Source organism: Histomonas meleagridis (genome assembly GCF_020186115.1).
Source record: "Histomonas meleagridis strain 2922-C6/04-10x chromosome Unknown contig_48, whole genome shotgun sequence".
Lineage (NCBI taxonomy): Eukaryota > Parabasalia > Tritrichomonadida > Dientamoebidae > Histomonas > Histomonas meleagridis.
Genome location: NW_027150891.1, coordinates 418314 through 433135, shown reverse-complemented (window position 1 = coordinate 433135; position 14822 = coordinate 418314). Strand labels below are relative to the sequence as shown.

General features: G+C 30.3%; 5 protein-coding genes across 5 annotated transcripts; 2 read left to right on the top strand and 3 right to left on the bottom strand.

Annotated features, from left to right (window-relative positions):
- Positions 1 to 336: 336 nt before the first annotated feature.
- Positions 337 to 1983, bottom strand: GO595_006850 (embryonic polyadenylate-binding protein-like; the record flags this gene model as incomplete). Its single annotated transcript, XM_067920248.1, has 1 exon — positions 337 to 1983. One exon carries the CDS (start codon positions 1981 to 1983, stop codon positions 337 to 339), a length of 1647 nt encoding a protein of 548 aa, XP_067773070.1.
- Positions 1984 to 2335: 352 nt separating this feature from the next.
- On the bottom strand, positions 2336 to 3547 carry GO595_006849 (WD40 repeat-like protein; the record flags this gene model as incomplete). The annotated part of the gene is made up of 1 exon (XM_067920247.1): positions 2336 to 3547. The coding sequence occupies one exon, from the start codon at positions 3545 to 3547 to the stop codon at positions 2336 to 2338; it is 1212 nt and encodes a 403-aa protein (XP_067773069.1).
- A 435-nt stretch (positions 3548 to 3982) lies between these two features.
- On the top strand, positions 3983 to 6927 carry GO595_006848 (SAP domain containing protein; the record flags this gene model as incomplete). The annotated part of the gene is made up of 2 exons (XM_067920246.1): positions 3983 to 5164; positions 5941 to 6927. The coding sequence occupies 2 exons, from the start codon at positions 3983 to 3985 to the stop codon at positions 6925 to 6927; spliced, it is 2169 nt and encodes a 722-aa protein (XP_067773068.1).
- Positions 6928 to 8927: 2000 nt separating this feature from the next.
- GO595_006847 (TBC1 domain protein) lies at positions 8928 to 9917 on the top strand (the record flags this gene model as incomplete). The annotated part of the gene is made up of 1 exon (XM_067920245.1): positions 8928 to 9917. The coding sequence occupies one exon, from the start codon at positions 8928 to 8930 to the stop codon at positions 9915 to 9917; it is 990 nt and encodes a 329-aa protein (XP_067773067.1).
- Positions 9918 to 10516: 599 nt separating this feature from the next.
- Positions 10517 to 11101, bottom strand: GO595_006846 (uncharacterized protein; the record flags this gene model as incomplete). Its single annotated transcript, XM_067920244.1, has 1 exon — positions 10517 to 11101. The coding sequence occupies one exon, from the start codon at positions 11099 to 11101 to the stop codon at positions 10517 to 10519; it is 585 nt and encodes a 194-aa protein (XP_067773066.1).
- Positions 11102 to 14822: the final 3721 nt, after the last annotated feature.

Here is a 14822-nt window from a genome sequence, read left to right as displayed (position 1 = left end):
TTTATCTAACAAATTTAATTACAGCAAAATGACATCTAAATTATTTTTTTGGTACAAAAATTGACAAGGTTTGTCTGTAGCAAAAAACGATTCTTCAAATATTTTCATTTTTTATGAGTGCCACTTATTTTTGTTGTTAACTTTATGTCTAATAAAGATCCAAATCCGCATTTTTATACTTACGTGCATAAATATATATTATATAAATATAAAATTTTAGTTAAAAATATTTTTATTCAAGTGTTGAGTTTCCGTGTATTTATATATACCGATACATCGGTTTTGTTTATATTTAGATAATGTGTATTGTCGGATAGAGATTACACATTTTGTACTTTACATAATTTGTTCCAAAAAGTTATTCAGTAATTCATTGTCATCAATTAGTGCATTAATTTGTTCATTTGACATTTTATTGATTCTTTTATTAATTTCTTCCCATTTCATTTCGAAAGTTAATTCCCTAATTTTGTTTAGCAATGTTATTTTTGCATCATCATTTGTATTTTTTTTCGATTGGATAATTCTTTCTTCTTTCGTAAGCTTCGTTGCGACATATACTTGTTTTCCATCCAAAGTTAACAGTGCCGACTTTTTGATACAATTTTGAGCGTCTTCGACGGTTTTATAGCAAATGAATCCTTGTACAGAAGGATTTGTTTGTAAAGACGCACTTTCAACTTCGCCATATTCAGAAAATATTGATACAAGTAATGGCTTTGTAATGTCTTCGTTAATTTCTCTTACAATTAAATTTCTTCCTTTAGTTTCATTATGTTTTAATTTTTGTTTTTGACAATGTTCGAGTTTAATAGCTTTTTGTCTTTCATCACGAGGTAAATGACGTTGTACATATAATTCATTTCCATCAATAATTTGTTGGTGGAGACCGTTAATTGCTGCCACGGCACTTTTGTGATCGGCAAAATTACAATAAGCAACTCCGTTCTTTGTGAGTAAGACACTGACAATTTTGCCATATCTCGAGAATAATCGTTTCAAGTCATTATTTGTTTTGATTGATGGGGGTAGATTTTTAATGTATAAATTGGTAAACGTTTGATTGTTAATTGGGTTCGTTCGTTTGCTTATGAAACTCTCGACTGTGATTTTCTTGCCATTGAGTACTGCTCCGTTAAATAGCGAAATTGCTCGATCAGCATCTTGAGGATTTAAAAATTGGACGTACGCATAAGAACCTGAGGATTTTTTCCCATCAGGTGTGCTTTTGTTAAAGATTTTACATGAAATAATTTCGCAGTGAAGTTCGCTTGTAATGAGTTGATCTAATAAATGAGGATTAATGGATTCATCAAGATTTTTGAAGACAACGTTCCCTTTTCCACTCTTGATCGCTTTAATAACAGCACCATCGTCACGTGTTATACGTAATGTGTATCCGTCAATAGTGGAATAATTAAAATCTTTGACGGCTTGATCAGCCATTTCGGGCGTTTCAAAGGTTACAAATGCGTATGCATATCGGTGTTTAGGATTATTGTTATTAACTTCAATCTTAATTCCATCTTCAACAATGTTGCCAATCGGACTAAAGAGTTGAACAAGCATAGGTTCTGTAACTAATGAGTTTCCGTTTTTATCAACTGGGATATCACCAACATAAATTGATGTGGATTTTGATAATGATTTATTCTTCAAATTTGGATTGTAACCGGAAGGATATTCGTATGGTACTGTGGTTTGATTTTGATTGAGAAACATCGGTGGTTGATATGGGGCAGCTGATTGATTTGGGTTTTGATCGAATGAGGCTATAGGTTGATTGGGATATATAAAATTTGGAGGCTGGTTTGGATTAACAAACGTTGGAGTTTGATTTGGATTGACAAACATTGGAGTTTGATTTGGATTGACAAACATTGGAGTTTGATTTGGATTAACAAACGTTGGAGGCTGATTTAAGTTTGCGTAGGCTGAAGATTGATTATAGTTATTGTACATATGTGATTGCTGATGTTGCATTTTCGCAATATGGTTGATGGCGTTTTTGTATTCAATTAGTACTCGATGACACTTGTAATCTACTTTCATTTAAAACACGTGTCATAAATATTTATATTGAAAATTAAATCTCAGCGACGGTTTTAAGCATCAGATTTTATTTAAATAGTTTATATAAAATCTGAACGTTTTCAATAAGTATATATATATACTTATTCACAATCATCTTTTCAATTTAAATGGTTTATTCTCAGAAATTCCTCACTTTTTGAAGAATTTATTCATGAATAAATTTTATTTAATTAAAAAAGATTTGCAAGTAAGTTATTCTATTAAACAATCAAAACATTTTCCAAAGATATATATTATTTTATCATTGTTCTAAAAGATTTCCAATGTCCCACAATTCAGTTCCAGTTTCTCCTCCGATTGCAAGTAATGTTGGCCTATCAGGGCAGAATCTGCATGTGAACAATTCGCCTAAGCCCATGTTGTTTTCTGCCAATAAAATTGGCTGTTGTTGGCTCAGGTTCCATATTCTGCAGAAACGGTCTTCGCCGACGGTTGCGACAATCGGAGCTGAGCGGCAAACGCTAAGGGAACTCGCCTGGCCATTGTGTGCATTGAAAGAAAAGAGAGGGCTTGTGAGATTCCTCATGTCGAAAGCTGTTACTTGACCTGATTCAAGAGATGTTATGATTTGGGTTCCATCAATAGACCATGATAATGACTCAGTTTTTACCCCATCCAGAACACAAAATGCAGGCCCTTGACGTGCATCATAAGCACGAAGACCAGAACTGCTGGCTATGGCAAATTGAGAGACATTTGAAGGCGACCATGCAGCATCATGACATGGAAAACCAACATCAAAACAAACAACAGGCTTCTCCTTAGAGCCAACTTGCATTTCAATCCGGTCAAGTGAGAAAACTGCAGTCATTTTGTCAATTGATGCTGAAAGAATTAATGAGCGCTGAAGAATGTTCCATGACAGCCCGGGAACTGCATCTTCATGGAATCTGATCACTGCTTGTGGGCAAATAGGATCTTTTACGTTAAGATCTATGATTTCTATGTGCGGCCACATTGAAGCAATAGCTGCAAAAGAACCTGTGCCGCCCGTTTTAGTGTCAAAATCAATCCACTCAATTGCCAGAGGAGGTGTAGCAACCATTATTTCATGATGTGTGTAATAAGAATCAACTTGATCGTATAATTGGATTTCAATGGATGGCTCTCCTTGAAAGTTCTTTCCAACTATTAAGAGGAAGTCGTCTGAATTGATATTATCGTCATCTTGATCTTCGTCTTGAGCATTTTCTTGAATTGGTGCTTGTTGATATGGATCGTTCGGTTCAATTTCTGCTGGAACTGTTTCATCATCATTATCATAATTATCAAAATCATAACGAGCAATAATTTCTGCATCTTCGTTTGAAACACTTGCTTGAATTTCCGGTGTTTGTTGCCATTTTCCTTCGATAACTGCAATGTAACGATTCATTTCATCTTCTGTTGCGTTATATTCTTTTAAATTTTTTGGTGTAACACCACATGGAATCCAAGCAAGAGCAGTGTTCATTTTAAATCTTCTGTTTTGACCCTAACAAAGCCTCTCAATCAAAAATTAACGGTTGAGAGAACGTTTTCATATTTCCTGGCGCCAAACTTGGGAAATGAGAGTACTCATATAATTATTTGAATAAAACCTGTTTCGACAGTTTCAATTTAAAGCGTTCACATCTTGTTAGAACTCAATAGACTTATTATCTGTTATAAATCCTAACCAATGAATTTAATAAGATCTTCAAATTCTTTCATTGATATCATACATTTCAAACCACAAAAAATAGATTTTATTTTTAAAATCACAGCGAATATCAACTTTGTTGTTTTGAATAGTTTACATATACACTTTTAATAAATCTGTTATTTTTATATTAACTATCTCTGTTTGAATATTCCTGTGTTTGCCTGTATCGTTTAATCGAAGGGTACCCCTTTCTTAAAAAGAGAGATGACAACTGTGCAGGATCCAAATATTATTGTAAAAATTATAGATAATGGAGAAGAAAGAAGAATGCAACTACGTGTGCAACATGCTAATGACAATATAACCTTTTCTTTCTTCAAAGAAGCAGATAAAGATAAGAGAAGAACTCCAGCTCTATTACCAGAAATGTATTATAGCCTCAGTGAATTTTCTTCATTTGAGTTAAGTCCCAACAATGAAGATTATATCTCATTTTTGAGTTCAAATCCATTAAATAATTGCACGTTTTTTTTCACAGAAAAGAAAGATATATCCAAATTCATGCAATTTCTAGGGCAAAGAGTTCATGTTGTTTGTTCCAATGAAAATCCATATGTATACATTCTTCAACCACTTGAATATGGCAAAACAGATTTTCAACCAACTATTTTACCAACAATCAAAGATTTTAATCCTCAAAAGATGATATCTTTAGAAAGGTTTGAAAACTTTTTCAAGGAAGATAATGATAAATCATTAGAAATTTCTGAATTATTTGATCCTAACATTCAAAACCAGAATGTATTTGATTTATTCAAAAAAGCATTAAGCAGTGGAGTTCCTAATAACGAAACAACTTATTCCAAAATTAAAAAGCAATGGAAGCTTATCATTTTTCCAGATCAATTTGATCATTATTCAAATCTTGAAACCCTAATTGAAAAGATCGAGAAAGATATCCTTGAACGAAGTGAAAGACTCGGTTACATGAAATTTGCTAATCCGAAGAAATTCCAAAAAATTACGTTTAATATTTTGTTAACGTATTCCATATTCAATTGGGATGGCGGTTTTTACTTTAATGGACAAATTGAGTTTTTATATCCTCTCTTAAAAGCATATGTTCTTCAACATGGAGAGGACTGTAATGATGAAGATTGTGAGGAATCTGTTTTTAATGTATTTGCTGATTTTTATGATCAAGCCGAAATTGAATCAATTAAATTAAATTTATGTCAAAAATTCATCAAGCCAATGCTTGTTGAAACAGGAAAGATCATTGATTCTAAATTCCATGAAATCTTGGAACTACTTCAACAGAGAAATATTCAATCTTTAGATTTCTTTATTGAAGATTGTCGTAAATGGTTCATAGATATTTTGGAATCGGCTGAAGATAAGTTACGTTTGTGGATATCTGTGTTGTCTGTGAGTGAAAGAGTTAAAGTATTTCAAAGTATAATAATTTCAATGTTAATTTTAATAGCGCCGAAAATAAATGAAGTCTGCACAATAGATTACAATGAGTTCGTGCAAATGTATGAGAAATTAAAGAAAAATGTGGAAGTCGGAAAGTTGTTGGCGGCGGCTAAAAAAATTATGTCTTTACTCTAATAATAAGTAAAAAATTTAAGTAATGTTTTATTACTTCTCTGTTTTGTAATTTCTAAAATTTTTACTGAGAATTCCTTTTTTTAATGGATGTAAACTAGAACAATTGTAATATATATATATATATATATATATATATATATATGATTTTGACAACAGAATGTAGTTATACTGAAAATAATTTCACTATATATTATGGCTCAGAAGTATCAAATCTGTATTAAAAAAAATGTTAATAATTAAATGTAACATTTTGTATTTGATTGTACTTTTACTTATGCATTTGGGTGTTACTTCTATTAGAGTAGTATATATTTATATATATGTGAATAGTAAAAAATCATAAATGTGGAACACTTATTTTATTATGTTTCCTTATATATTCATTGAAAGTATTTACAAGATTTTCTTTGTTTTGGGTGTTATTTACTAGTGTAAATCTTTCTTTAAGCGGCGTAATAAATATGATTTATTACAATAATTTAATGTTATTACCACATAGTTTGCAAAAGATTGTAGTGCATTAAATGCATTTATAACTGCAATTTGAATTGAATTTTTGTGAGTAATCCGATAGCTTTTTTGGCGGTATTTAAAGGCTTTGTAACAAGAAAATGCAACAAGAAAACACAGAATCACAAACACACGAAGAAAATAAAGAAGCTGAAGGGGGTGATGCTAAGCAAGTAATTGAACCAAACGATAAAAATTTACCTAAAAATAAGAAATCGAAAGCGCCTGTTCTTTCACGAGGCTTAGAGCTTCTTTCAATTGCTCAACTTCGTGACCTCCTTCGTGATTATTCATTGCCAACAGGTGGAAAGAAAAAACTTCTTGTTGAAAGACTTTTAATGTTTTTAGAAACTTTTGCAACTAAGCAGCAAAATGTATATATTCAATTCCAGAACAAGTTGAAAGCTCTTTTAACAGAAGAACACGATACTGATTCCAATGCAAATCAAAGTTTTCCACCAGCAATGATTCAAGCACTCAATAGCTCGACTCCCTCAATCATATACTCGAACACTGATTATCCATTTTGTTATGGCCCTGTTATTATTCAAGGAAATGCTCCATTTTTCACATATACATTTTCACACCAAACACCAGTTGCAAACTGTTATCCAGTTCTATGTTTCTCACCAGTTGTACCTGGCGCGCAATTACACAAAATAACATTTCTTTTATTGGATCGTCATATCACATTATCAGATGGAAACTTTTGGTTCCAAATTGCAGACTCAGCAAGCAAAGTCGAATCTTTCCAAGTACTATCAATCGAACCACCGATACCTCTCGTTGCATGCGTGAGATGGTTAGGAAAAGTGCCTCTGCCAAAAGTTGTCGAAACAATTCTTAGCTATGGAAACGCTCCAGATATTGCTAAGAACGAAAGCGAAGAATGCAAAGGAATATGCCCTTTGACGAATAAGATAATGCTTAGACCCGCAAGAGGAGTTAAGTGTAACCACAAGCAATGCTTTGACTTGACTGGTTACCTGTCAATTGCATCGAGCACAAACAATTGGATATGCCCCGTGTGCAAGCAGACGTGCTTCCCAGAGGAAATAAGAGTTGACACAAATTATTTCTTTTGAAATATTATTATTTTTTATGTTTTGAATAAATACTTATTCTAATTAGATAAGTAAAACCTGTTGAAGGAACTTTAAATAATTTGAAGTTTTTACAGCAAATTTCACTCAATAACATCAAAACGGAATTTTTTTCTTTCCCCAATTTTTGTAAGATATTTTAATAATATAATTTTTTTGGAACATAAGGTAACATATTAAAATAATGATTTTTTCCATTTGTAGTTACTTTTTATAATATCATCAAATATATTTATAACAAACTACAGTAACATAACATCAAAAAAATGCTGTATGCATATCCTTGAAAACAGTGCCCAAATTGTGTTAATTAAGGACATTGACATGAGAATCATGCACAGATTACATACGTGTTAAATTAGCGTCATAGAATCTTGAGCGTTAGCTGCTATTAATAATTCTACATTTTTCTATAGCTTTATCAACAACATCTTTATTATTCAGATGACCTCCAATTTAATGAATAAAAATATATGTAATCATTACTCAACAAAAATAATTACAAAATTTAAGATCTATATTTATAATAAACAAATTTTTTCTGCATACTTCGCCTCAATTTCAAGCAATGGCTTCCAGTTGTATGCCATGAACTTTGCCTGATGTCTTTTTCCTGTTCGATGCTTTGATGGGTTTTTTACTTTGTGATGACAAAATTCGCAATAATTTATTTTTTGTTCGTCTGTTTTGTTTTGGAGTTTTTTCTCCTTTGCGGCCATGTTCTCTTCCTGCTTTTCGAGGTATTTCTTTATGTTGGACGGCGGAAGATCGAATGGCGATTGCGTGTAATTCTCAAAATAGAAAAAGTGAATTCGCGGCGAATGTTCGTCGGGCTTAAACACATATAAAGAAGGCTGATATTTGCCCTGTGTTGAAATTAAAATACATTTTCGATGTGTTTTTGAGGCTTGGACAAATATATTATTGCTATCATCAGAAGACTTGATCTTTAATTTTGGATTGCATGCAGCATTCGTCTTTTGCTTCTGACTTTGTGAAATGCTTTTGTTGGAAAATGGAATAATTGAGGTGTTTTGTTGATTTCCAGTATCATGAGTGGGGATGTTTGGAATATTTTGTTCGGCATTTGAGATATCTTTACTTTGATTTTCTGCAGTTTGATCTGGTTCATTTTGTAAATCTGTGACGCTTTTTGGCTCTGGTTCAGGTTCATATGAAATTGTAAAACCTGAAGTTAAATGACCAGATGCAAGGTCTCCCGATGTAATTGAATACTCAGAAGTTTCAGCACTTCCTTCATCTGTTTTGGAAACACTATTATTTATTATTGCTTTATTAGAAAAAAGTTTATTTTTCAGTTTGTAGAAAGTAAATTCAGACTGAGCTTCGACCTCATTTGGTGTAATATAATTTGGACAAAATAAGTTATTTATATCATTTGAATAGAATGGTAATTCTATTTGTTTATTAGAATAAACATCAAAACTTGGGACTGGTGTTTTATCATCTTTAACTATATTTTCCATATAATAATCAAAATTAAGAATTTTTTTTTGGGTTTTCTCCATTAATATAGACACTTTTTTAAAGATAAAAGTGCCATTTTAACGTTGGACAAGAATGTAATGCTTTTCATTCTGCACATTTTTCATATTACTGTTCACTTGAGTTAAAACTTAAAATGATAACATCTGTTCATTGATAATTTTTTTTTGTTTTTGTATAAAAATGAATTTAGGTTTTTAATTATTGTCTAAATTTTCCATTTTAATATCAATCATGAATTGTATGTTGTTTAATATTCGTGATCTCTCCAGGTTAGAAATTCTTTCTCGAGACAATATGTAAGACTTTTCAAAAAACCTTATAAGAACTTTAAAATTTTTAAGGTATTGTTAAGAATTAAGAAGATCTTTTCTTATTGTTTTTTTTCTGATGCAGGTGGTCATTTTCATCATTTTGTTCGGTTCACCGCATCAACGATGAATGAACCTCAATTCGTCATTTTGCCTCTAGTTCAAATGAAAGCCGATGGATCTCCAATAGATATCAAAAAAATAAAAGAATTATCAAAATATGGTTTAAAAAACTGTTGTCCAGAAGATCGATTATACGATTGGCTTGTTCTCTCAGGCGTTCTCCCATTACAACCAGAAAACTGGGAAAAGCGAATTGAGGAAATCACAACTAACTATCAGAATTTTATAAATCTTTTTGAAGTCAATAATTATGAAAATCACATTTTCCCAAATTCCACATTAATCACAGAATTTCAAGTTCCAGACAACAAACTCATGGAAACCATACATAATGATTTAATTCGAACAGGTCATCATCTTCGATATCTTCCATTTATCGACAAATCCATTGAAACCAACTCTGAAAACACACTTCTACCATATCACTTTCATATGCGCCGCATTGAGCGCGCCTTATATATCTTTTCTAAATGTAATCCTTCATTATCATATATGCAAGGCTTTAATGAAATCATTTCAGTTCTTTATTATGTAGTTGCCTCTTCTATAATTGTATTTAATTACAATTGGAACAAAGGCGAAGCGATTACATTTTATCTTTTTCAACAAATTTTAGCTGTATCAAATCTTCATGAACTTTATACCACGACAGATCAATCTTCATTAATATATAGGCAACTTAATAACTTTATGAGCCTTCTTTCTGTTAAACTTCCAATAGCTGCCTCTAAAATCAAAAGATTAAATATTCATCCGATGCAATTCGGGTTTAAACGGCTGACTTTGATGTTTTCGCAAGATTTCGAAATACCGATGCTTATCGTATTGTGGGATTCATTGTTTACACACTTAAATGAGCTAATAGAATATGAGTGTTATGTGCTAATTGGATATATTTCGATTATTGAAGATTTGTTGATTGAAGATGACTATTCTATGTCAGTAGAAGTGTTATTGAAATTAAAGATATGCGACTCGTCAAAGATTGTACAGAAGGCAAATGAACTCTATGAAGCGTCAAAACTTAAATGATATATATTCTCAATAAAAATATATATTACTAGGAAAATCATATTTATGTTTTTTGTTGCTTTGATTAGGTTTGACAACAAATGCAGAGCTTTGTACTAATGTAATTATGTTTGTTAACTTAATATTGATTAATGATTGGTGATAATAAAATAGGGTTTTCGCCAATTGGTGTCAACTCGCGAATATTATATTCTTTTCGGAAAAACTAAAAGCTATTTGGATAAGATTTTCTTTTAGGAAAAGGGAGTCTTTCTGAAAATAGAATCAGGAAATTTATATAAATATTATTTACATCATTAATTCTCCCAAAAAGAGAAATAAAAAAAAAAAAAAAAAAAAAATTATAGTATAACATTCACGAATGTGCAACCTATGCGCTAAAAACTCAGTTATGTGTGAAACAAAAATTTTTTATTGAAAAAATCGTTATATAATAAATTTATCTTTAATCTTTAAAAATATTTCTCCCAAATTGGTAAATGAATTGCGTTATTTTTATTCATTTCAATAGGAAATAAAAAGAAAAATTCTTTAAAGCACAAGAAAATAAAATTATTTAAAAATTAATTTATATATATTATTTATTACAATTAATTTAATTATTCATCTTCAAACGGAATTATTCCTCTAATTGAAGTGAGTATGAACAAATTCGCAATATCGCTCAAATATTCGTTATCCGAATCGATGAACACATTTACCTTTTCAGGAATAAAAAACCAATCACACGTTTCTCTAAACTCATGCACTTGATTTCTCTCGAAAAACAAAAAAGACAAATGATAAAGTGCTTTGATCAATTCCTCGGCAACTTCTTCATCTTCCAAACTCAACAAATTAGAAATTGCTCTTGCTGCGTTTAAATCCGATGGATCATTTTCAGTGTCTTCCATCACCTGCACGAATGATGGGTAAACAAGATCACAGTTATACATGATAAATTCGGAAATACAAATTCCGGCCGAAACTCGTGTATCTCTTTTCCCGTAATTCGCATAATGCACAACTGTTGGAAATAATGCAGTAAAGTCATTTTGTCCTTCCTTAATTAGTTGTGCTAAAAGTCGAAGCGCTTCTGGTGTGCTCTGGCAGTTACGGTTAATTGAATTCAAAATTTCGGTTTCGCCGCCACTTTTCATAAGATTTTCTTTGATGTCTTTTGGAAGAGGAAGCTGAAGTATCATGAAAAGGTTACTGTTTGTCTCAGGAGAACTACCCCATAAAGCTAAAAGTGGAGTTATAAGTTCGACATAATTAAGTTGATCATTAATATGATGATAATCTGCCCAATAAATAACAGAATATGTAATGAAGGTGAAGTTTGTAAGAACATCAGGAGTAAGAGAAAAAGGTGAAGAACGAAAAGATTTTAATATTACTTGATAAAATAATATGACATCGGAAGAAATGTCATGAGATAGAATAGAAGAAAATAGATAGGACAGATTGCTATCAAGGGTTGGATCCTTTCCAATGAATAAAGCAAGCTTTTGATGAAAATTTATATTTAATAAAGAATCTGTAATTCGAGCAGAAATGGATAAAAAAGATATATAAGGAATAAGTATTTCTACAGATGCTTGATCTATGGGAGTCGGGATATTAAAAACTATTGTTTCTGCAAATCGGATTATTGATATGTCAGGATCAAAAATTTCATGAGAATAAAAATTATAAATAAGATGTCCAAATTCAAGCGCCATAGGATCAGATGGAAATTGTTGAATTTCAATTAATATTGAAACCATAAATTTTGGATCAACAAATTTTTGTGGAATTTCTTGGAACTTAAATAAATTACGAAAATACTGAATTGCTTTAATTACTAAATTTGGGTTTTTAGATGAAAGGAATGATTCATATTGAGGGAAAAGTTGAACAAGTTGAAAATAATCTTGATTCTTACTTTCTTCATCATTACTTACATCATTAAAAATTTGTCCTTTTTTTATTTTTTCATTTAATCTTTTGTTTTGTTCTTTTACTTTATCCTCGAAATGCATCAAGGAATCCACATGCCAATTTAAAAGTATTCAAATTATTATGTCAATTTCTTTAATGCTGTCACTTTTTTCAAAAGATTTTTCGAATTTCTTGTTGATTAAAGACTTTCACTGTTTCAATGGGAACTCCCAAAAACGCATAAAAGTCGATTCATATTCTTCCATTATTGTTTTTCAATCTGATTTCATCGGGGAACGTTAGATGCATGTAAAGTGGATGTTCACTTTTTATGTTAGAAAACTTCCTCGATAGACATTTTTCTAAATGACTTTTTGTGAAAAAATTCACTTTTTGGCATGAAAAACATGTATCCTTAATATAACCCACGCCTACACTGTAGTATTATTCATAGAGAATATATTTAGCAATATATATTTAATAATTTTTTTTCGATTTAATTTTGTAATTTTCGCAATATTCCAATTTTCATTCACTTCACTATGGAGAACGTTAACACGAAAAAATCTTTTTTCTAGATTTTCTTTACATATTTTAATTAATTCATATTTTTGGAACTGAACACATGTTAAAACTTCTATTTGCTAACAAACCATATAAAAATTTATTTATATAAAATAAATCAAATTTTTCATTTTCTCATTACCAAAAACAACTTCGAACTTACTCTATCATTCTAACATTTATTTAATAATAAGGTTGCCACCCCACATACATCAAAGCCAACTTTGTATTATCTGTAGCTTCAGCAATCAATTTTTCCACCATCAACTCAGGGGACATAACTGTTACTCTGTCCTCGCTCCATCCGGCCAGTCTTCTTTCCACTTCCCTCATTGCCAGCATCGCTTGTTCCTCTCCAGTTTCGCCGTTCTTTTTCCATTCAATTAGCGGATCGTTGACGAACGTTTGTAAAACCGACAAAATTTTATCCTTTTTGAGCCTCATCAACTCCATTGTGTACTTACAAGTCACTGCGAAAGCTCCTTTTGTTTTTAGTATCCCCAAACCATCTACGATGTTTTGAGTCAACCTAAAAGGAACTAACTCAGGCACGTCAAGGATTTTAGCCTTATCGAATAGACAAGAAAAATCCACGTGTAAACAAGCACCAGTTTTCAAGTGCAACAAAATGTTTTCAGTATGTCTATCACCTAAACCAACTATATAACCCACCATTGACCATACAGATATTGAACTCATGTAAGCAATCTTTGCTTGGTACCAAGTCGAAACCTGTTTAAACAGCGATATGAACCACAAGTATAACACTGGTGGGAACTTTGGTAAAATCTGATTAATGAAATTATTAATTCTTTTTTGGTTAATATTATTATTCATAGGCTGATCCACCAACAATAGTTCCTGTATTGTTGTCAGACTTAATCCTTTATTTTGTTCATGAATATATTTTTCGATGATTGATCTTAATTGGATTGTGTTTTCGACCCATTCGATTAGTCCGCATTCTTCGTTTAAACATATTACAGTGAATGTTGTCAATGATAAATTCCGTTGTTTACAGTTTCTATCTTGTAACAAAATTTTGTTCATAAAAGAAGCGAATTCCATCATTCGCATATCCTTCCGTAAGTCGTCATCGATTTTACATAAGAAAGAAAACGATTTACCATTACAACTGATCAATTTAATCTTTTTAGGCTTTTGTCGTGAAGGTAAAACTATTATTAATTCATCCATAGCTTTAATTAGATAATCATTTAAATATTTACTTTGTAAATATGAAGTTATTGGCATTAATATTTGTGAATCTTCGAATAAATATTTTAATTCATTACATATTTCAGTCGCTTTTATTGTTGTTGATTTATATACATTAATTTTTTGTTTTATGAAATTTATTAAATTTGTTGTAATGTTTATATAATTTGTTTTGGAATTAGATAAAAAATCTTTTTGTTGTTGATCATTTAAAGAATTGATGATTTCATTAAATAATTCTTCAAATTTCTCATTTCGCGTTTTGGAATTCGAATGTTTAGTGGACATTAAATGCCATAATACTGATAATGGATATTCAATGATTATTTGCTTTAAGAACAAATTTAAAATTTTTTGATATTTTTTGTTTTGTTCGATACGTGAAATTAATTGTGTAATTGAAGTTAACCAAATCATATTATTAATTTTATTAATATTTTTGTTAATTACTTCTTCGATATCATCCGAAATATCTTTTTTTTCTTCTTTAAATTGTAATGAAAATATATTTACTAATGAATTATCTTCATTATTATTATTACCATTAAGATTTGTAATATAAAAACTAATGTCAAAAATTAATGATAAAATTCGTGGTAATATTTCATGTGAATATTTTAATGAATATTTTAATGCCATTAAATAATTAGAAATAGTATTTGGTAAATTTGTTTCAATGAAATTAATTTTCGTTTTAATTGAGTTTTGATTATTATCTGTAAAAGGAGTATGTTTAATACGTCTTTTATTATTATTTTTAGTTACATTTGTTTCTTGTTTTTTATTTGTTAAGCTTTGATAATATTTCGTGATGATTTTATCATATAAATTAGCTAATTGGAAATATATTTTACTATTTTTATATTCATAAAGTTTAGATGATTCTTCATAAAGTGTTTTAATTTCTTCTAAGACTAATGAATCAGTAATTTTCGAACATTTCGCTAATAAAAAATTGATTTTTCCAAGAAATATTGGATTAGAATATTTAAATGTGTTTTTAGCTTTTTTTAATATTAGTAATGCATTATCATATTGTTGCATATTCATTAAAATTTTCGATTTCTCGATTAATCCTTCAATAGGTTCTTCTTTAATATATTGATTACCTCTAATTAAAGCCCATTGACTTTTAATATATTCCGAATTATTCCGATAAAACTTACTTAAGTATAACCATTGATCAAATATTAATTTATCTTTGTTAGTAATATTATTATA